The sequence below is a fragment of the Danio rerio genome, chromosome 11, assembly GCF_049306965.1.
Source record: "Danio rerio strain Tuebingen ecotype United States chromosome 11, GRCz12tu, whole genome shotgun sequence".
Classification (NCBI taxonomy): domain Eukaryota; kingdom Metazoa; phylum Chordata; class Actinopteri; order Cypriniformes; family Danionidae; genus Danio; species Danio rerio.
In genome coordinates, this window is record NC_133186.1 from 23,271,744 (window position 1) to 23,295,466 (window position 23,723).

The 23,723-nt window shown below is 36.4% G+C and overlaps 1 protein-coding gene and 1 long non-coding RNA gene across 2 annotated transcripts in view; one reads left to right on the top strand and one right to left on the bottom strand.

The window, feature by feature from the left end:
- The window catches only part of LOC141376595 (uncharacterized), a 244,120-nt gene that overhangs the window by 198,101 nt on the left and 22,296 nt on the right, over positions 1 to 23,723 (top strand). The window lies entirely within an intron of this gene.
- Positions 1 to 23,723, bottom strand: part of mapkapk2a (MAPK activated protein kinase 2a) — a 61,418-nt gene that overhangs the window by 9,952 nt on the left and 27,743 nt on the right. Inside the window, 1 exon segment of the mRNA NM_201303.1 lies at positions 7,960 to 8,099. Within this exon segment, the coding sequence (NP_958460.1) occupies positions 7,960 to 8,099 (140 nt within the window).

A 23,723-nucleotide genomic window follows, 5' to 3' on the forward strand; every position in this document is an offset into this window, starting at 1 on the left:
CAAGGTTTTATGTGACCCGCAATATGGGATTTCAAGAGGGTGACAGCATAAGTAAGGTAAACTGCACACACTTGATGATGTAATGCGTGGACCCGTCTCAGCGCAAAGCATAACTAAACCTTTACATGTCCATGCCTAATCAGTCATCGATAAGCTCTATCAATTAAAGCGTTATCGACAATCAATAGATCAAGTAATCATTAGCATCCCTAAACAAAATACATTAAAGTATATTTCACCCTAAATTCACCATACTCACCATTAAAAGGAGAGTTCATCCAAAACTGAAAACTCTGTGACTATTAACTCACGTTGTTCCAAATCGGGTTTATTATTTTTTTCTGATGTTGAATAATAATATCCAATAGCTTGTAGGTAATGTCTTTGGTTGTTGAAAACTTGAAAAAGTAAATGCAGAATTAAGATTGTTCTTTTGTTTATTATTTTATAATTTATTTTGTCAGACAGCCAAAACATTTTACTAAATGTGTTAAATCAGCTGCACAAAGCGATTGGCATGCTGAAAATCTTATGTGATTGATAGATATAAAGATTATACATTTATCGAGATCAATATCGATATCGACTGATATGAAAAAAATTATCGTGATAATTTTTTTTGCCATATGGCCCAGCTCAACACTAAACACATGTAACCTGTTGTAGTACTTGCTACAAACTAGAAACAGCTCAATTTGACTGTCAGAAGTCAGTGTTAAAAGTTATCTTTCAGACAGCAATGTCTCCCATATCAAAAATACAAGAAAATAGTAAAAAAAAAAAAAAAAAGTTCAATAATAAAACTATGATGCATAGAAGCAGAAATATTGCTCATTACAGACCTTTTTAAACTCTGACACTCCACTGGCAGCTTGAACTACAGAGTATGTTTACATGGACACCAAGAATTTGATTTTAATGTAATTAAGACAATACTCTGATTAAGATTCTACCATGTAAACAGAGATTTTTGCTTAATTCAATCTGATTAAAGTCATAATCGAACTAAAAAATCAGATTAAGACGTGAAGTAGGCCGTCGCTGATAACATTTTTGTGCTGATTACACCAAATTTTGTTTACATCCAAATGTTGCAAAATGTTCTTGGGTCTGTTTCCAGATTTTACACAATGCCATGGATTCAGAGATATTCTTCTGTTGAAATTAGTAGTTATTGCGTTTCTGGTCATTCTCCTCTGACCTCGTCAAAGAGCCACCTTTCCTCTCAGAACTGCAACTCAGTGTAAATTCTTATTTTTCTTGCACTATTCTCTGTAAACCAGAGAAATGATTGTGTGTGTGCGTGCGTGCGTGTCTGAAAATCTCAGGGATGCACAATATGAAAGATTTTAATCGATAATGATAACAGATAACCAAGTCCTTCTAATGGTCAATTATGATTATCAATAAAGTCCTGCACCCAGGAGAACCAAAAAACAATACTTATGTTTTAGCAGCTCTGGCTAAACTATAGAGAAAAAAACAAACAATAGAATAGTGATTGCGCCTTAGAACCCTGTGTCATATAGACAATAGCACATTGTTCTGACTCACTTTTCATCGCATTTGTCCTTTCTTCATCAGGGATCGTCAAAAGTAAAATGATCTGGTCCCACTAATCTGGACGATATATAAAATCTTAAAATAGCACTACTTTGAAAATTTTTCACTGTCTTTAGTATTAAATAAACATTTTTACTGAAACCTAGCTGCAGGTGATAAAACATGAACACATTAAGATTTAAGTTTTTTTTTTTTTTTCTTCAATTCTAAAGCAGAAGCTTGGTTATTTATTTTGATATATAATAAGGCAGTACTTCCCACGTTTGAAATACCCTTGTTGTAGTAGCCTGACTGAAACATTCACACAACATAATGAGTTAACTACATGCAACAAAAAAAAAAGAAAAGAAAAGACAAAAGATTAAACTATATTTTTAAAATATTGTGACATTGTTATATACCTTTTCTTTTCAATGGGTTAAAGTTATTTTTAAAAAAAAAATCCACTATTTCTTCTTTGTCTGCCCACTGACAGGCAAAGGATACTCTGTCTCTAAAGTTGCTTTATTGGCATGACACAGTACAATATTGCAAAGCATTTTTTTATGTAAAAAAAAAAGTGTAATATATTAACTACATCAAATTCATAAAATATACAGCAAATGAGAAATAAATAACAAAAAAAATTTATAAAAATAAACATTGCTAAAAATAATAATTACTAGAAAAAGTCATTTAAATAAGGCAAATAAGTTGATTACCCATTTCTAATGGTGTACAAATATTTTGCAGCCAATATATTTTGTTCTCTCCGAGTATATAGTAAAGCTGTTTATAAAATGATTAATCAATCATTTAATGTTTCTCTCGCATCTGTGTGCATACAGTCAGCTGCAAAAAGGTGATGCAAAAACGCAAACAAATAACAGCAACTTTAGAAAGCGAAACTAAAACCCCCAGACATTTTAGGAGATTCGGAAACTACAGTCGGGAGCATTTTGTCGCAAAAAACACGTCTCAGTGGGTCTGCAGAGCATGTGATTGTGTGAGTGTTGACTGTTCTCGCACACACAGAACCAGCTGTAGGAAACGTGCAGAGCGAGAGAACATTTTCCACTGGATAATCTGGAAGAAGAGATGGTACTGTCTCAATGTGATCTCCTGGCTAAATAAAGGAAATAATAAAGTCTATGTGTGGGAAGCACTGTAAGGTCATATATACATAGCAAATATATCTTAAGGGTCATCAAATTTAGGTGAAAATCAACAGAAATGCTGGTAGTGGCTGGCAACATAAAAAAGGTGCAGGAACAGATTAAAGAGGCAACTGAAGAGGTGTGCCTAATGATGTAGCCTGTAAGCATAAAGCCAAGTACTGGCTGACAACATGGTAAAAAGCATTAACCCACAATAACTATTCTTCATTTTCAACAAAAGATTTTTCCTGAAATCTAAAGATAAACTCCACTCAAACACTTTCAACCATTTTTTTTTCTTAAAGTTTGAGTAAACGAAAAAAATGAGTAATGAAGAATTTTTAAAAAATGAATCTTTTCCCTAAAAGCCTAGAAATTCACATAAACTCATATCTGCTGATGAGCAATGGTGACAGGTTTCTGACTTCACAAAACAGGCGGTAAAGAAAATGTTCGAGTCAGCGCATGCGAGACACCAAGGGAAGTCAAATCAAAGAAATGGAAACAGGAAGGTGTGATTTCTGATCCTCACATCATCATATCTGATACAATCAAGGTGTGTGAATTCAGGTTCAAAGCACATCACTTTGATGTTTTAGTGAAACCACTCTTTTCAACTGGCCAAATCATGTTGAAACTAGACAAGATAATGACATACATTAACATACAGAAGAGGATACTCAGCATAAAACTAGTGCCAAATAATGCTCCTCCATGCAAATAGTACGCATTCAGTTCAAGCTCAAGGGAGATATGCAGTACATGCACATATGAGGTCATTTAGCTTGCTTTGATGTTAGACTGCATCTTACGAGAATCACATTCACTTTCTAGAAATGCTATAATAGGGTATATATACTGTATACCCTAGTTTAATGGTATACCCCCTTTCATAATACCTCTATATGCAATACATAAAATGTGGTGTAAATTAACTAATTAACAATATTCAAATTACTATAAAAAAAAAACTTGAACTTGTACTTTAATTTGAATACATTTTAGTGCTGCTTCAGTACTTTTGCTATTTTCCTTTAACCTGAAGTCACTAATTGATGAATATTATATCAGTATTTCTATTACTTTTTTTACAAGGTAAATACATAATGAAATGAACATGTCTGTATTGTAAATTTTAATATGCTACAAGGGGTTTAATCTTATAAGCAAACAGGGGCTCAGACTCATTTAAACAGCTTCATGTGCAAATCTCTTTTGTACAAAATCTAGCACAATATTACATCCAACCCATTATGCCCACCAAGGTATTCACATAAAAAGAAGGCTAGGCTTTAGTCTAATGTGTTGTCTTTGAAAGATTCAGCAGTTGAGCTTTAGATTAAGAGTGCTTTCACACCTTTAGATTCATTGTTTTGTTCCAAAACAGGAATTACATTGTTGCAATTTGTTTTTGATGCGGTTTGCTTTCACATGGGAAAGTTTCTAAATGGACCAAAACCAGACACATGCGAGTAAACTCTTATCACATTGGTCAGTTACGCGGTTTATTTTTAGAGTCCTGCTCAGCTGTCATGCACCCTTATTTTAATTTATGAAGATGAGCAATAAGACATTATAAACATAAATTTGCACTTTAATTTTGAACGGTGACACCTACAGACATAGTGATCAAATAAAAATCAGAGGTAAGACTTTGTCATACATAGCTGTTTGCTAGAATTATGCAATATAAGCTAACAGATAAACCAAGACTGCAGTTCGGGAAATTTTCAGATAATATTTCAGCATGCTTTCACTTTCGTATTTGACATTAAATGCACATTTACAGGTAGGAATGATGACATCCCACCCTACTCATAATTCTCTATTTATATAGCCATATATGGATAAAACATATCCATAATACACTGTGATATAGCCTGGTTCGATAGATTGTTAGATCATATTGCTTTCTCACTACAATCGAACTGCTCCAGAATTTGTTTCAATCAAGCCGAGACCACCTCAATCAGGCAATCTTGGACAGATTACTTTGGTGCATATCAGAGCTCGATTGCTGGATTCACATATGCCAAACGAACCACAATAACTGGGCAATTAAGACAAAAGAAACAAACTAGGTGTGAAAGCACTAATATGTACAAACTCAAAGTTTTACAGCAGAAAAATCATGATGACTATGTTTGTTTGGCCAATTTTTGGCTGGCTTTGGCTTACAAATAAAAACAATCTGGGCTTTTCAGAAAAGAGTGTTGCTTTCTTGTAAGATGTTGATTTCTTGTAAGATGATTTAACCATAACATTTATGAAAGATACATAATAGTAATGCACAGATCGCAGGTGGATTTGATAAAGCATTAATACAAACAATTAGTACTTTCTTTAAAGCTAAAAACGTGTTAAAAACATTTTTTTAAATCAAGCTGACAGGCACAGATAGCCAGAATGCCATTTAAAATGACAAAAAAAAAAAGTAAAGATGGGGGTGAGGGTCATTACGAGAGCAGAAATACCATGAGCTTCTCCATTTCCAATAGCATCTTGTTCTGTGTTCTCGCAACCTTCCGACTTTATTCTTGGTAACCTGGCAAGACTGTCTGTTCTCTATATTCTAATTAAGAAGCAGCCATATAGTTTCTATATGTTGCAATGATGGCACCAGCGGTATTCCAATTAAAGTCTAAGGGGTGTAATAATGTCTGTGTGTTTATTTTAATAAAATAAAGATTAATCTGGAAAAAGCCAAATTTTGTTTTATAAATAAATTATTATGCAATATGTATCTTAGATAGGCCTGTCACAACACCAGAATGACAATATAATACAAAGTATAACCACAAGGTACGTACACTCTAAAGAAAAACAAATAATATTTCATTTAATTATAGTCAATTTAATAATTAGGCCTTGGAATCAGAATGTGAAACTACATATCCTAAATAAATAATAGTAAATGTTAACAAAAAAGTGCAAGGTCAAAAAGTAACAGAGGTTACCAGATCTATTTTTAAGTTATCAGACACCTACATGAAAACATACTAAATAATTTATAGTAAATATTACAGTGTTTAACCATACTGACACTGACACCTCCAGTAGAGATAGAGATGTTGCACAGTCTGCTAATATGTTGCTAAAATAGTTTTTGTATGGGTAATATATATTGCATCACCAAAAATGATTGAGGTCATGTATACGTGTTGTGCGATAAGTAGCTATATTGATGGACACATTATCTTTTACACTACTAAACAATTCGAAATCCTGTTTAAAACAAATAATTCGTAATAATGAGACCATCAGGCATCGACAGCTACAGAAAATTATAGGTGCAGGTTGATAATTAGTTTGAAGCAGCAGATTTGGGTGACGTTTGAGCTGATCCGTGTATCTCTAGAAAAGCTCCATAATAAATGGAGCATATAGTATAATAAAGCATATTATACTATTCTATTACACCAAATAAACAAGGGCTGTTCCTCAATACAAAGAACGCTGAGAATGAACTGTGTTCTTGTGGAGACCGGTCTTGCCAAGTTACCTCGGAAGAACGAACTCAGGAGACCACGAGAACAGAGAACACGTAATGTAAGAAATAAGATGCTGCCTTCTTCCGGATGGTCACATGACCTTCACACGTTTTAACAGAAACTTATTTAAATATTACAGCATTCATACAACAATTTATATTTTCCCCCTTTTCAATATACATACACTATACCTAAAGACCTTACTAATATATGCTGCACAATATAAAAAAAAACTAATTTTAATACGGATTTCATCAAATAAACACCCTTAATGTATTTATGCCTTTTATAAAGATTTTTATGTTAATGTTTACTTTCACAGTCTCATTTAGGGAAACTCCTGAGATAAATAAGTTTTATTTATGAACTTTAATAATAAATCTATATTAAATGCAGTGCTTCCCACCTCCTTTATTCAGCCACAATGACTTCTGGGACTTCTAGATCAAGTTTTGAGCTCAGGTCTGCATCGATGCGTCCTTGATATCAAGAACGCATCGGGAAACTTTCACATGTCCTCCATTCTCGGGGTCTGGAGTTTTGGAACTAAACTTAAGCAGTTAATGATGACATTACACGAGAACACAAGAGCGCTAAAGAACGCATTTTGAAAAACAGCTAAAAATGACTTACAGCATCACATGACCTCTTTCAAATCATTTCAAAACATTGAGTTTATATGTAAAAACTAAAAATAATGTTAAAGTTGGCAAATTCCACTGAATGTTTCAGTTAACAACAAATCTCTAGATAGATGTGGAAACATGACACTTTCCACTTTTAAAGCAGAACCTGAACTCTAAATCACATCAGTAGTTTGCAATTTAGGTAGTCTATTGCAGACTTAACCAAAACATTATTATTTTGCGTCACAATACAAGAGTCTGCATTCATGCAACTAACATTTTGATTGCAGCAGGGACGGTCCCAATGAAGCAACCTGTCTTCTGCTTCTTTGCTGGCAAGAAGAGGTTCCAGGTAGCATTCATGTTTCAAGTGTGGGAAAAAAAGAAGCATCTGATTACGCAACTATACATAGCCTATATGAAGGAGAGGTCACCACCCTGGAGTGGTACGTCATCAGACAGGGGACTTTTCAATTCACCCAAACATGAAAGGGGTACATAGGTGTATTCATGCTTTACCGTAAATAACTTCCAAACACCTGCTGGTAAACTATTTACACATATGAGGCACTGAAACCTCAGCAAAACATTACAAATGACTTGGGGGCTGTGTAAAAGAGTAACTAAATGAATCAAGGTCTTCATGACAAAGCAAATCAAGACATATAAACAAAATGCGATCGTGATACAAATGTCAAGTCATTTTATTGCTCATGAAATGTGTACTTTGCTGCAATGAAACAGCAAAATTGATTCTATTTCGCCTTCCCATAATGATGACTGGATTGTTTTAGAAAACACTGTGTCATACATGCTTTAACTCACAATTTTGGGATACATTAACTTAAATCACGGGCATTTAAAATGGCCACATAGTTTAACATCTGGTTGTACATTACAAAGATAAGATAATAAAGTAAAAAAAGATAAGGCCAGATCATAAAGCTGAAAGGAAGTTACCATGGAGCAAACAATCTAATCTAGCGCTGCTTCAGTTGAAATGTTTTTGAATGGAAGGATCATTCACAGAATTGCAAATTGCTTATAAAATGGAAAGCCGTTTGAAAAAGGAAGTAGACCAATGAACATAAAAACGGCATTTTGATGTCTGTACTGAGGATACAGAAGGTGATGATGACTCACCACTCCATTACAATAAGAAGGCACTTCCTGTTTTGGTAGAGATTTTCATAGACGTCAACAATTTTGACGATATGGGTACAGGACGAGGCCCGCCAGTGCAGCTCCACCTCTCGTCTAGCTTTTGGGCAGTCATGAAGCATCTGAAAGTCAGAATAAAGAAGCTCAGTTAAGTATCCATGGAAATTATCATATTAACAGCATTATAGTACATGAGAAAAACTTTTATTAACAGAATGAAAGCACAAAAGAACGTCAATGTGGAAAAAATTATCAATTTAGAGCATTTCTAAAAAAATAAAATGAAACGTTGTTCATGTTCACATTTACTCAATACCAGTAAAAGGATAGTTCCCCCAAAAATGAACATTTTACACAATTGTTGCACCCTCAAGTGGTTCCAAACCTTTATTTTATAAAGGTTCTTCCTTCTGGTAAATATTAAAGAAAATATTTAGGCAAAACTGAAATCCATTAACCATTGACTTCCATAGGAAGTAGCAAGAACAAAGACAATGGAAGTCAACGGATACCAGCTTTGATACCAAAGTCTTCTTTTGTGTTCAACAGAAGAAAGAAAATCATGAAGGTTTGGAACATGTGAAAGGTGAGTAAATGACAGTTTTCAGTTTTGGGTGAACTATCCTTTAAAGAAACTAATATTTGGAGAAATAACCCTAACTGCTGATCACAACAAATGAAAACATCTGTTCTTCTGGTCAATTGTAATTAGAAGAAAACGTTAAACAAATACTAACATTCATAAGAGACCTACTAAATCTAGCAAATGCAGGAAAACAAAATTAAGTGGCAGGGAGAAGTGGAAGTGAGTTAGTTTATAGAGTTTTGCCTCCCTCTATGGGTAACATTGAATCATTGCCTTTTTAAATTCTATACACTTGGGCTGGTGTGCGCCTTTTAGTTTAGTCTGTGAATTAATGCCTTAAATTGGCACATTTCCAGCATTAGTACTCAGTCAAGTAACAATAATGTGGTCTTAGTATCAATCATGGCACTCTTTTATGAATGACAAGTGTATAAGGGAAAAGATTAGGTGATTTAAAAAAGTCAAAGCATCCAATAATCATTTCTAAATTGATCAGATTCTACACTCTAAAAATAAATGACAGTAATTTAAATGGTAAAAAAATAACCTTAAACCAAATTACAAACTTTAACTGTAGGATTAAGTTCATTGACTTTACCATGGCTTTACTCTGGAGTTTGTTTGTTTTTTCCTCATCAGTGACGTCCATTAGAGTTTTAGCTTACATCAAATGTTGATAATGTTTATTGCATTATTTTAATTATATGTGTGTTAGCAGTTGTGTGAATGCTACTGAGCAACTTCTATATACTTGTATGTTTCCCTGTCTGTTTATAAATTGTGTATAAATTGTGTATAAAAATGGCAGTGGTGCAGTAGGTAGTGCTGTCGCCTCACAGCAAGAAGGTCGCTGGGTCGCCGGTTCGAACCTCGGTTCAGTTGGCGTTTCTGTGTGGAGTTTGCATGTTCTCCCTGCCTTCGTGTGGGTTTCCTCCGGGTGCTCCGGTTTACCCCACAGTCCAAAGACATGTGGTACAGGTGAATTGGGTAGGCTAAATGGTCCATAGTGTATGAGTGTGTGTGTGAATGTGTGTGTGGATGTTTCCCAGAGATCGGTTGCGGCTGGAAGGGCTTGCTAAATAAGTTGGCGGTTCATTCCGCTGTGGCGACCCCAGATTAATAAAGGGACTAAGCCGACAAGAAAATGAATGAATAAGTATTAAAAGTGCATATATAGAGGATGAACCACAAATCAAACACGCAGTAAACTCCTTTATGGAGACATGTAAACAGTGAACACTAGACATTGTTTCTTTTGAATTGTGCAGAAATAACAGTTTAAAGGTCAGCGCTGATGTAAAACACCTGCATTAGGATCATTACACACAAAACATGATCATTTATAAATGTGACAGGCTATGAGTAGTAGCTATAATCATCAGAAAGATGTCAAGCATGCCTGTGCAACTTTTTTTCCCAAGTGGTGCTCGCTGCAGAGCCATTAGAGCAGAGCTGAGCTCCAGCGAGGGGGAGCTTGAGCTCTCGCTCCACCTTTTTTGCACTTCTTCTACGAGTAATGTCACTGGGGGTAGGGTTAGGGGTGGGGTTGGTGTACGCATTAAAACAGCTTACAGGAGGAGGAGCGAGAGCTCATGCTCCCCCTCGCTGGAGCTCAGCTCTGCTCAAATGGCTCTGCAGCGAGCACCCTCTCTTTTTTCCTGATCAGATCTCTCAAATATATGAACAGAATGTCATACTCTTTTAATTGTTTTTGTGCATTCTGGTTTATTAACGTTGCACCAGTGCACCACCCGTGAAAGTGTGCGTCTGTGTGTGTGTGTGTGAGAGTTTGTTTTTGTGCAGGTGCAGTGGGTTCAACTCATACTTCTTTAAAGTCAGATTAAACTGATTCTTCCACGAGTGCAGAGCAAAATTTTTGACATGTCAGAAGACCATCTGATTGCTGATCGGGAGCGTTTAAATCAACTATCTGTCCCCCCTTGCACGAACACAGTATAATAAACAATGCATGACAAACCTGTAATTCAGCCCGATTCAAAGAAGAGTGTTGCACGAGTCAGAATTTGGCTTAAAATAGGACTCAAACAAATGCACAGTATATGCCAAGCTTAAAACAGTGGTGTCCAAAAGTCAGTTAAAGTCAGCTTTATTGTCAATTCAACCACATGTACAGGACAGATAGAGAATCGAAATTACGTTACTCTCAGACCCTAGGTGCCTAACATATAATCTTAATACAAAAAGTAGAGTTTTAAGAAAGAATTCACAAAAAATACAAGTATACATAAAATGTAATCTAAATATATACCTAAAATTTAGTCCAAATATATACAAAAAATTAGATTTAAATATATACATAAAATGTACTCAAAGAATAAAAAATTGTAATCAATACAATACAATACAATGACATTAAGGGCATATGCCAATGACTGCAAAATTCAACCAGTGTTCAAACAAATGCCTTTTTGAGTACCAATACATCCATTTTTATTTAATTTTAAATACATTTTTTTTATTTTAATTTGTATTAAATTTATTTATTATTTTTTTAGACCAAACTTAGTCCCAGAGTGCCAGCATCCTTAGTTTAGATCAAACTTGCCTCAATATACCTGTAAGAAAGCATGTATTATGCCTAGTAAGACATTAATTAGCTGCTACATGTCTGTTTAATAATTAAGGGAGGAGTGAAACTAATCAGGACAGGACTGAACATCCCTGGTCTAATAATAAATAAATTAAATAAAAATGGATTTGGTATTGGTACTCAAAAAGGCATTTGTTTGAACACTGGTTGACATCCAGCATATGGTTATTTTGGAATGCACTGTGACACAAACGCAGCACAAAACCTTATGACCAAAATCATAGTTGGCTGATTACAAATCAAATCTGAAGTGTAGTTGCCATCAACATTCATTGCATTTGCCTACTTAAATGCACACATGTGGTCTGCATAATATCAGTTTGTCAGTTCAACAGTATTTGTGCATTAAGTGCCGTTGCAAAAGTGATGTTTAGCATGACAAAGTAAGAGGGAAGATTCTAGATGGTCACAACAGATGCATCTGAATGCATAACAATGGCATAAGGTGGAAATGACAATGTGTCTCTTAGGGCCTACTCACACTATGCTACCCAAACCGTGCCCAGGCCCGTTTCCTGGATCGTTTGAGAAGTGTGAGTGCTCTGAATCGGTTCACTTGGCCAGCCCTGGCCCGGTTGAAAGAGGTGTGACTGAGCGCTGTTCACTTGGGCTTAGGCGCTGTGCGCTTGTAGTGCGAGTGCAAAACGCGCCAGAGCCCAAAACTGAAGACGAGACAAGACTTTTAAGGGACTGTTTGATATGGATTTATTAATCATTCTTACTATTCAATGAATGCAAACTGTCGATTATTAAAGACACAAACCCCTCGCAGCATGACAGCTGCACCTTTATCAAACCTCCTAATTCCTGCAGCATGCAGACTTTATGATTGTTTATGAGCTTCAAAAGTGGCAGATCTGTTCGGCGAAATATTTAACTGAGTGTCACTGCATATCAAATGATTAATGTGATATAACTAAAGAAATCTCCACTGTGCTAAGCGAGAGCACGTGTTGAACAGCACATCATGAGATGGGAGGGGGGACAAGCGTGCTCTGACCCAGTTCAAGGCAACTGTACAACGTGTTAGTACGGCCTTAAAAACCACTTTTGATCCAAACCACTGAAAATGCATCAGGTGGAATGAGGACATGAGATGAGCAGTTTGAATCATACACTTGTCTGTCCATTCACAAAAAAAACTGAGTATAAACAGCACATGAATTCTGGCATCCATGACGTTGACCAAAAAACTGAATTGAACATATAATTCATATCAATCCAGATTTGTTCTTCCCTCCTTAAAATACACACGCAGTAGGCCACTATTAAAGGCACGCTGTCCTGCAGCACACAGATATGTATGACAAGCACTGGAAAGAATGTCTTTGGGGGGTGTTCGATGTTAGACGTTAACTCGTGTCCTGATAGCCAGCTTAGAAGTCTCAGGATTCCTCTCTTCACACACAGCCCACATCAACCCTGTGAAATCTCATGTACTCACACCAGCCTACAGGGAGCTTATTTGACAGAGCTAAATCAGAACGTTTGTGTGCCTCCAGCCAAATAAACAGGTGTGATCCAGACCAAACTTGTCTATTGTGAGAAGCTAGGTATCACAAATGTAAACAAAAATGAAAATATAGTAATGAAATGCTAAGCTATGACAATGCAGACACATCTAATGTCACCCACACACAGCACAACACACACCAGCATGGACAAAGCCACTCTCTCACCAAAGACCTCAAGGTGGCATTTCACTAATGCACAGCAGAACAAGCGATTTTGTTGTTCTTAGCCTCAACCCTGACAAACCTGAATGACACTTATTTCAACTACTGTCATTTCAAAAACCATAATAAATGTTTTGACATTTGATGTCATTTTAAGCTACATTTGAGAAGACTTTTATTTTTTTTATGGCTACTTAAATATGTAGTCTAAATCCTCACTGATAAAGCTTGATTTCATGTTTAAAAGTGTGAGACAAAAAACTTGCTTTTATTAATATTATTACTTTAGAATTTTTTTAAATGCAGCTTCCATAAACTGCATTCAAAATCCTTAAATCACACTATAATTGTATATATTGAAATCATCCATTAATTTTGATTCCACTTGACTTCTGACTAGGACTGTAACATCCTTCCAATACACTTCCCATACAATCATAACCAATACATTTTTTTACTCGTAGACTAATCCTAAATTTGTATAAATTGCCTCTTACATCATTCAAATCACATGTATGAAAGCATTAAGGCTTTCCTGTAAAATATATTGATGACGGAAGAAGTTGTGGTAGGTTGTTCGGGCTGTTGTAGGTATATTAGGTTACTTAAGGTGTTTTTGGTCACCACTTGTTTAGCCTGCATTAATGCATTCAGTGTAAGCTGCACAATTAATCATTAAAAGATCGGGATCTCAACACTGACTAAACAAATTATAAATGATAGTGATTTGCATATGTTTATTAATGCTTTGAATTGCTGCATTCAAATCATAGTTTAAAAATGCAAAAATCAAGAAAGAAATTTAGTCTTTATTCATTTGAGTTATGAAGTTGCAAATAGTCAAATTAAAGCTGCAAGCAGTGATGAAAGGGACCTCGCACCCAGGCTTACCACCGCCCAGTGGGCTTAGGAAGACAGAGAAAAGTGGACAATAATAATTTAAGCTGAAATTAGGTGGCGCTATGACTGTGACTCAATATTAGCATGTAGATGTCTTCAGGAGAGAAATCTCATTGAACCTGTGAATTTTTAGGCAGATCAGTCATTATGGGGCTGAGTTATAAGCTCTTCCCCCCTCCATGGTGAAACACGAAAATTTGTCGGTCCGCCACAGAGGCGCCCTTCGGCAAACTCTAGATCATCACAAATAAGCATCACAAAGGCCTTTGGACTAAACTAATGGATTCGTAGGGGGAGTTTGTTACACTGTAAAACATGTCATTTCCTGTTGTCAGCAAGTGGAGCTATAACTGTAGGTTATCGGACGGATGGGACAATACATGCCTGAGTTTTAACAACTTCCTGTTTCGTGGTGAATCAAAGTATAAGAGGCCGCCACACACACATTCTTTGACGAAAACTCTAGATCTTCGCAATTTAACATCGCCAAGGCCTTTAGATGACAACATCCAATTTTGGTGTTGATCTGATGAAATCCTTAGTAGAATTTCGTTAAAATATAATGCTTGGAAATGGCAAAAAAACACTTTTTTTGCACAGGAAGTTAAAAATATCTGACCTCCTGTTGAGTTTGAGATTTTGCTTAAAGCGACTTTTTTGTTGATATTGGCAATTTTCATACGTATGAGTGAATTGTAGTCCTGGGTCCAGTCCGTCAAAACTGCATAGGTGGTGCTGTAGAGACATTTTGCCACATCCACCTCCGAAAGCTATAACAAACATAAATTTTCGCCACTTCTGGGGCATGGGCAAAGTTTTGTGAGTGTTCAGGCATTCGGTGCTCGGCCCCTAATAACACAAAGTACTGGAACAACAGGTTATAGTTTTGATAAAACCGATGATGTTCATGGTAAAGATTAAAATCACCATCATATGCATTTATCTAGCATTTATCTATTATGAGTGAATAATAATTTTTTTGAAAATGAGACTAAAAATCTAAATGGGTTGTACAAATTATAATGTTAGATTTTTACATATAGCATTGGCGGCAACAGTAGTAGTAGTAACAGATAATTTATTCATTTTATTTTTAGTAATATTACAGGTTATAAGTTCTGTTTGTTAATACCAAACGTTTCTTGCAGTACTATTTTTGTAATAAATGGGAAGCAAATTACATTTGTATCCTTTCTTTTTTGCTGATCTAAATAATGGTCCGATCGGTAAAAAAAACAATGTGATCAAACCGTGAGATTTAGGATCCAGTATACCACTATTTCGACAGCCCATTTATTTATTTTTTTACAATGTTTTTTTTTTTTTTTTTTTACATCAAATATCTACAAAAATTGAAAATATGAGTGCATGAGCAATAGGGTTATTTGCACTTTTATTTGCCTCCAGCTGTTTAGATTTTTTGAATAATAAAAATATTATGTTCATAGTATGATTATATGATATTATTGTCATCAATAAACATATGCAAAAGCAACTAGACATCATTTTGGATTAAAATAATGCACCATCTAGATGACGAAAACAATGGTTTACTTGTGCCAACTTAAAAAGAAAATATTATGGGTGAAGAATATCTTATGTAGCTCTCCGGTCTAAAAAGACTTGTCCTTGGAGAAATTAATAAAGATCCAGTTTCAACCAGAAATCACTACATGTGGCTGTTTTTAATTAACTACAAACCATGTAAGATTTTAGAGAGCCATACACAGACTGCACTACACTTATGCAAAACAAGAAACGGTGCCAGGTTTCTGAAAACACTTTAGGTATTGTATCCAGATCTGAAATAAAGCTCAGTCTGGTAAGGTGAGACATTTCATTGTTTAAGCGACACATGTAATTATATGCGGAGCTGACGAATGGATCATGTTGCTAAGCCAACAGAGACTAATTATTTCCATCACTGGTCTATCGCTCGCTTTTTGTAAAGACCTAAAAGAAAAGCTTGAAATATCACACACAACAAAATCTCCTTTAAATGCTAAAAGTAAGAGGTAACTTAAGCCAACATAAGACAAACAGTCCACTAAAAACTAAGTGGCACTTTGTTTTTAACAGCTACTCCCACCATAGCACTACTTATATCAATAGATTAACATCCATGAAAGTTGGCTTCTAAAGGCTTTTAAATCATTTGTGAAGACTACGATTTAGCATTGCATTGTCATTGAGTCAAGTTAAAGAGTACGCAAGCCGTGATTGTGTAAATAAGTGAACAGCGAAAGAAAGTGCGTCATAAAGGGTCTGAAGGTGCACTAGGTGCATGTAGCTTGCGTCACAGAAACAGATTTGAAGCGCAGCCACCTGTCCGGACTGAATGCAACTAGAACATCTATATTAGACTCTAGTGACTTGGATATTAAATGTCATTAACAAATCTGGCATGGATCATTTTGAGTGACAGGAAGGAAAAGACATATGGCAGGTGGCACGAGCTTTGTTTTGCATATGAAGGGGGATATGAGAGAAGGGGTGGTGTCACGTGTGGTGTGGTGTTGTGTGAGGGGGGAGGGTGTTGGTTTTCTCCAATGAAACATGTGGCGGGGCAGAGTGTGCTCCGATTTCACTGCCAAACCCTAAAGCACCCTTGATATCCTGCTAACGTCCTGACAGCAAACAACAACCGGCTAAGACTTTAACATACACAAACACAAATAAACGTGACACCCACAGCGTCACATGGGCACAATGTTTAGAAGAAACACACAGAACTCATCATAGTATTTTTATAATTTATAAAAGGGTCACTTGTAATCTAAATTGCTTTTGCTTTCAAAGTCATTAGTTTAGTGCAGCACTGCTTACCAAGTATGCTCACATGAAGCGATATAATTCAGAAAGAGCAGGTATTAGCACAGTCTAACTGTTTTCATGCATCTGCTTGTGTGTGTCAGCATTTCTATGTATGTCAGTTATTACATGTAACATCTTGATGATCAAAATGTATAAAATAACCGAAATAAAACCTTTAAAACTAAAAATGTATCATTACTTACCAAGAATTGAACCAAAAAGTACTTCTTTAAGCCAGTATAATGGAAATCAAACAAAAAGTAATGTAGCTTTGAACCTCATAAGCGGACAAAATTTAGAAAGAAAAACAGAAATGATGAGAAATGGATAATTTCTGTAAAGATAAAAGGAAGAGTCATTTAGGTTTGAAACAACTTGAGACAAACATGTTTAGTAAAAAGAATTTCCAATTAATTTAAATAACAAAATGTTTTAATTTAAACAAAATACATTTTATAGGAAACCTACAAATAAAGATTTATAGCAGATGAAAACATTTATTAAGATGAAAACATGGAAAGAAATTGAGGAATTATTACTTTGAATATATTATGATTAATTATAATAATAATCATTGTACTGGCCCAACACCCCCTTAAGTGGTTCCGTTCTCTCATCAGCTGGAACAGAATAACTTTTGCAAAGATTATGATCAGTGTGCAAAATCCAGGCGGAAAGCCCAGAATAGCACTTGACATTTAGAGGTTAAAAGGCCACTTTCAGACCATAAAGAATGACAATGTAGACTTACAGAAGGCTAAACGCTAAAATAATTTTTTTAACGACCAAGTTAACCTTAAAAACATTAAAAACAAATGTTATTTTAAGGAAAATAATTAAAGCACATTAATTACTAGTTACTAGAGTTATTAAATAAATAAATTTTTCTTAAATTTTTTAATGAAATATATTGTTAGTAATTGGATGGGTGTTGGTCGAATTGAGCATAGCGGTAGGGTACCCCCAAGATCCTCCAAATGAAATTCAAGGCTTTTTAAGAACTTTTCGATATCATTTTAAATGAACTTCATTGCCAACTTCGCACCCATTCCGACAGAAGTATGAGGGGAAAAAAAAGTCAAATCTGTATAAAGTTTGAACCCTAGAAAATAATTATGTACAAGTGGGCTACTTGAGTTAAATAAAGCATTTTATTTCAATTTTCAGTTATATTTAATACATTGGCAGCAGCGCGGTCGTCCACCCAGTAGTGAATATGAAGGTCCAATTGAAGGTCAAACATGACCACAAATCCGTTGGCCTTATTGACTATTGACTATTATTATTGAATTCTTTAGTTATAAAAGGATCTGAATTAAGTAATAAATGCAGTTTTGTTGCTTCCGCACAAGAATGTAACTTCAACCTCAGAGTCAGGAAAAATGGTTTTGAAAACCTCTGTAATGTTCTCATTCGATGTGTAAGAGGGGTGCTCAGACATTGTTTAAGGACCCACATCACATCTGCCTGCAGAGTTGGTGTTGAGCCACAGTAAAGGGTGATTTATACTTCTGCTTCAAACGCCGGCATATGCTACGATGCTGACGCATAGCCCTTCGCCGTGGCCGTCGTGCACCTCTCAAAAAAATTTAACTACACATTGCAACGATGCGTAGCGCAAGCTCTGTGATTGGTCGGCTTGGTAGCGCTGACAATCTGAGCAGGACCGAGAGCCGCGTGAATGGTGCGAGCCCAATGGAGCAATTGTTTACAAGTCTGGAGTCCCGTGAAGGAGCTCCGGATGGAAAGTTTTGTTTTGTGTTTACCTCATAGTTAAAGTTGTTGCACGTCCGCTGGTTCCTGCCTCAAAATGAGCGAGTTTGTTCCACTTTTACATCCCGGAAGTGTTCAGGAAAAGTAAAACAGCAGCGAAGAAACTCGACACAGAGGGACATTTACACCTCACTGCCAACTAGCGTTTCGAAAGTGTTAATGCAGACCAACAGAGACAGCACGGAGAAGTATAAATGCACAGCTACGCTCGTTGCATGCGCCGTGGGTTACGCCGGTCACTTGACGCAAAAGTATAAACCAGGCTTAAGATAGGATGTTCCTTTGCTGTGGCGGCAGGGCTGGGCAAGCTACTTGAAAAATCTAAAGAGCTAAGCTATTAGCTACTCTACTTAAAATGTAGCTTAGCTACACTAAAAGCTACCCTCAGGGAAATGTAGCAAGCTAAGCTAAAAACTAATTGGAAAAAGTAGCTTAGCTACATCTAAGAAATTTTTACAATTTTTATTTTTAAATCGAACCAACTTAAATCCAATTCAATCAGATCTCAGTGATCAATAAAACTGTCATTGACACATATGAGACATAATTCAGTTATTTACTGTAAATAATATGCTGTATTAAACAGAAACAAATTATATTAAATAACGGCATACACTAAAAATCCAATAAAACCAGGTGTTACACAATACAATACTACAGTAATTTATAGTAAAGGGAAATACTTTGCAATAAGTTTTATATTGTGTGTGTATATATATTATTGTGAGAGAGTGTAAGAGAGAGAGAGAGTGTGAGAGAGAGAGAGAGAGAGAGAGAGAGAGAGAGAGTTTACTGTATGGACTGTGGTTCCATATTTTGCCAATTTATTGCAAATTTTTATTTCATCAAAATTTATTTATTTTGTTCATTGCTGAAGAAGTACTTTCATGGCAGCTCCAGAGATGAAGTTCATGCGTTATGTTCTCATACTGCTGCAGCAGATGCTAAAAACAACTCTAGTCGGGTTCCATGATGTGTTATTGTAACAGAAACACAACAACAACAACGTAAGCTGGAATCTTCTATTGCATTATGCTGATCATTCATTCACATCTCTGTGCTGTTAAGCATGTACACTTTATCCCCACTATAATAAACAAGGTCACTTCAAACATCCTAAAATGCTGAGTTAGTTTATCATCACTGTGCTTATACTTCAAACTCAATATCAAACACCTCTGCCACCACAAAGTGCTGCTGTCCAATACCAACGGATATGCAGGAAAATTATGTCCATCTGTTATCAGTGTTTTTCCTTCACCCGCTCAGTGGGAGAATGGCAGATGTGGCCCATTCACCTTCCTGAGGCCCAGTACAAAAGATACCCTCTGCACGCACACAAAAGAGCGGGGTGAGGGGTTTCTAGAGGATGGAAGGGAGGGCTGGAGGTGGAGGGCCAGCATCTTCCACCTGCTTCTGTTTAAGGACTGATCACACAACAGCCTGTAAGCTACTTTACAATTGAACAGTCTTTGTGTGCGTGATGCGTTTGGAAAATGTGTGTTTGAGAGACATGACAGACTATAGCTCATTGTGATGACTGGCTGTCCCCATGTCACAGTAAACATGTTTGCGTCAAAGTGTCTTGATCTGATTAAAGACATCTGCCAGTGACCCTTCTGACTTAACTCAAAAGAAGCTTTGTCTGACATATAATAACAAAGACATCACAATATACCTCCTCTTATTTGTTCAGGACTGTTTACCACACATTATAGATTCATTCTCATCCCATTGCAAAACATGTCTACAAGTTAGTATAAGTTATATTATTATATGGGTTAACGCTTCCTTCACTTCTTATGACATACAAGGGCTTTACGGGCACACTCTGGTTTATGCTCTCATGAAAAGCTTCGGAAAATGAACACATCTAGATCTCTCTTCCTAGCTGCTGAAACAACATGTCATCTGGTAACCCACAAAAGCACTTTTGATCACCGCAGGCAATCATTGACAAATAAGTTGGTAGAAAAATACTCATTCACAAGATTGAGAGTGGAAACTGTATTTGAATGCCCTAATACTGTATAAAGGAAAATATCTGAAATATCTGCAAATTTTGAAAAGCAAAATGAAACTAATATTTTTTTAGCATTTATTCTTGTAACAAAAAGTTTATTTTATTTCTAATGCAGCTTCACAAAAACTCCATTATAAATCACAATGGTGTTGTGAGGCATCGCAGACATGGTATCAGTTGTCATTAACTACGCCAAAATACATGTGAAGAAAGTATTTAATCTTGCGTCATGGCTTCCATTTGTCGTTTACGACTGCACACAACACCCTACGTCATGGAAGTCTTGCTGAAATTATGTGATCTGACCTGGATTTTATATATAGACAATTGAGTGAGCACACTTTCATTCAGTCCAATCAGAATTGCGCAACTCAACTACGCCCACAATTAAAAAACAAAACAAAAAGAAAACAAACCGGAAAGAGCTGACAGGTGGGATTATGGTGTCTGCTGCTTCAGAAGAATTAATAGAATACATTAATAAATATCAAAGAAAAACTTTTTGTAATATGGGAATATTTGGTTTCAAAGTCACAGACACCAAAGAAAAATAGGTAATTTTTAAGAGCTGTCGCAGAATTGTTGCCACAACTTACAAATTATTGAGCTGAAGCCTGAATTAAGCAAAAATTAGCTTAAAGCCTCAATTAATTTGTAAATCAAATCGCACTATCTGTAGAATAAATAAATAAATAAATAAATAAATAAATATTAGCACGATAGGTTTAAGGACTATTAGTATCCCTGAACTCGATTGGCCAACAAGCTTGCCCGACCTAAAACTCAAAGAATCTGTGAGGTATTTTGAAGAGGAAGACACAAGAAACCAGAAAAAACACCACAGAAGAGGTGAAGGCTGCCCTCAGAGCAACCTGGGTTTCCTAACACCTCAGAAGAGCCACAGAATGATCCCCTCATGCCACGTCACATTGCTTAAATCAGTGATCCTCAATCGGTGGGCCGCAGGATAGACTCATTTCCTAGTTCATGTTAGTATTCATGTGAAAAGCGGGGGGTGGGGGGTGTTTGACAGAGTGCACGCGACCTGTCTGAGGCCCCGTTTACACTAATGCTAATTTCGTTTTAAAACACTACGGTTACGCCATCCGTCCACAATATGCCGGAGTTTTCGAGCGCCTAAAGCGGAGCATTTTGGAAATGCTGGAGAGGTTGTTTTCATTCTAAAACCCTGCTGCTCTGTCTCAGTGTGGATGGGGGGGAAAACAGAGACATCTGAAAACGGAGGCGGGGCTGCAAACATTCGCCTATCTGATTGGGGTTTTTCCTCAATATTAAGTAGCCTACACACACAGTTCAGTCTCGCATCCTCTCCCTGTAAGTTCAGACTTCGCAAGTTTGATATGGAAAACAGACCCTCGAGGACATGTCCGGTAAATCTTCAAAGGGAACAGTGTACTTTATAACCTTATTCACATCATCCTGGCTATGTTGTTTCACTTTCTCAACAATAAAATAAAAACATGATTTAAGGAACTTCCTATTTTCATTTTGATATTAACAACTTAACAGACAGCAGAAATGCTGAGGCGTCGTGCAACATCTTCACTGTACGCATATTTATAAAAAAACAGAGCCTACAACACCACTGCCTCCTTTCATTTTCATTGAAAACACAAAACGTATCCTCTGCTTTGCTTAAGGTCAGTTTTAATAATCAATAATAGCCATTATGAAAGTATAATGCACATTAAGTTTATACATTATTGGAAATAAAGGCAAGCGATCAGTCAATATTCAGAATGTATGTGGTTACATTAGTTATTAACTTATCTTTGCGCTCAGCCAAAACGAGTTACCTGAGAACAAGTAATCGATTCAAAAGACCAAAGTTGGGGAATATGTCGTTAGATATAGACAACAAGATGAATAGAATATTACGTTTAGCAAATATAGTGAGATTAGATCCAGCGGGAGATGCTTGATGAGCAGTCCGACCAGCACAGCTCTCATCTGGGTAGAAATTCAGCGTTTTGGTGTGGACGGAAAGCAGTTCAGAAAGGCTGGGTAAAACGCTAGTGTGGACGCGGATCGTTTTTATTCTAAAATGGCGTTTTAAAACTAAAGCGCACTAGTGTAAACGGGGCATGAAAAGGGAGAAAAGATCCAGAGGTGAGAAGTGTGCGCGACTTTGAGAACGGGCGATTTCCTGATTATAGATTATAACTCGTTTCGGGCCATTATGAGTCCTGCAAATGCATAGAGACTCCCGGAACTTCTGGCAGACTTGGGATGTCTGAATATTACGTTTAACAACTATAGTGAGATGCAATCCAGCAGTACATCCTTAATTAACTGTCCGATGTGCACTGCTCACTGGAGCTCAGAGGAGTGCATGACTGTGTCTGTTTGTGTGTGTGGCTGCATGAGTGGTCACGTGATGTGCGTTTTCAGCGGACGAAGGGCTGTTCAGAAATGCTAGGTAAAACACGGTGTGGATGTGAATCATTGTCGTTCTAAAATGCCATTTTAATACTAAGAGGTATTAGTGTAAACGGGGCCTGAGTGTGTATTTTTCAAAAGCGGGTTTGCATGTAGGGCGGAGCGGAGGATCGGCTATTGTCTATTGGCCATCGGCGATGGATGATGGCATTGTCTATCGGCCCAACCCTAATCCCAAATGACTAAAAACAATACAAAACAATATAACTAAAGTAATGTCCACTGTGCTGAGCGAGAGCGCTTCTCTTCCTGTTAAAACTAAACCATTGCATCATCGATGACATAACCATGCTCCAGCTCGGAAGGTTAAATGCATTGTGAATGCAGGTCGTCAAGTGATAGGGGAGGGGGGACAATTGCACATGGCATGTTCAAGGCACGTGTGCCTGATGAGAGTACACCTTAAGAATAAGTACTCTGTAGTTGTAAAGAATGACTAAAGTAAAGAAATCAGAAGCTTTAAATATGTGCATGTGTGTTTTGAAATGGTTTAAATTGATTTATAGCAGAGGCAAAACAAATGTTTGGGTTTTTTTTTTTTTTTGGTTGTTTTTTAACATTTGTAACAAAAATGACAAGCAGATGGGGCTTCAAAAATTGATCGGAAAAGGATGTGGATCCTAATGTGAAAAAGGTTGCAAACCCCTAGCCTAAACAGTCAAAGTGATGTCACCCAAGAGTGCACCATTAACTTCCATTTATACTCCTGCAAACACAGTAGATTGGAAACACAAGCATGTGAGAGGAAGTGCACAGTGAATTTTAGTTTTGTGAGATCTGACTTTAAAAGTTTGATCAAAAAGACAAAGCAAACAGAGAAGAAAGCGGAGAAGTATTTTTTTCTTTTCTTTCAAAGAACACAATGTATGGATAATTTCACGTATTTATTAAAAAAGAGATAAA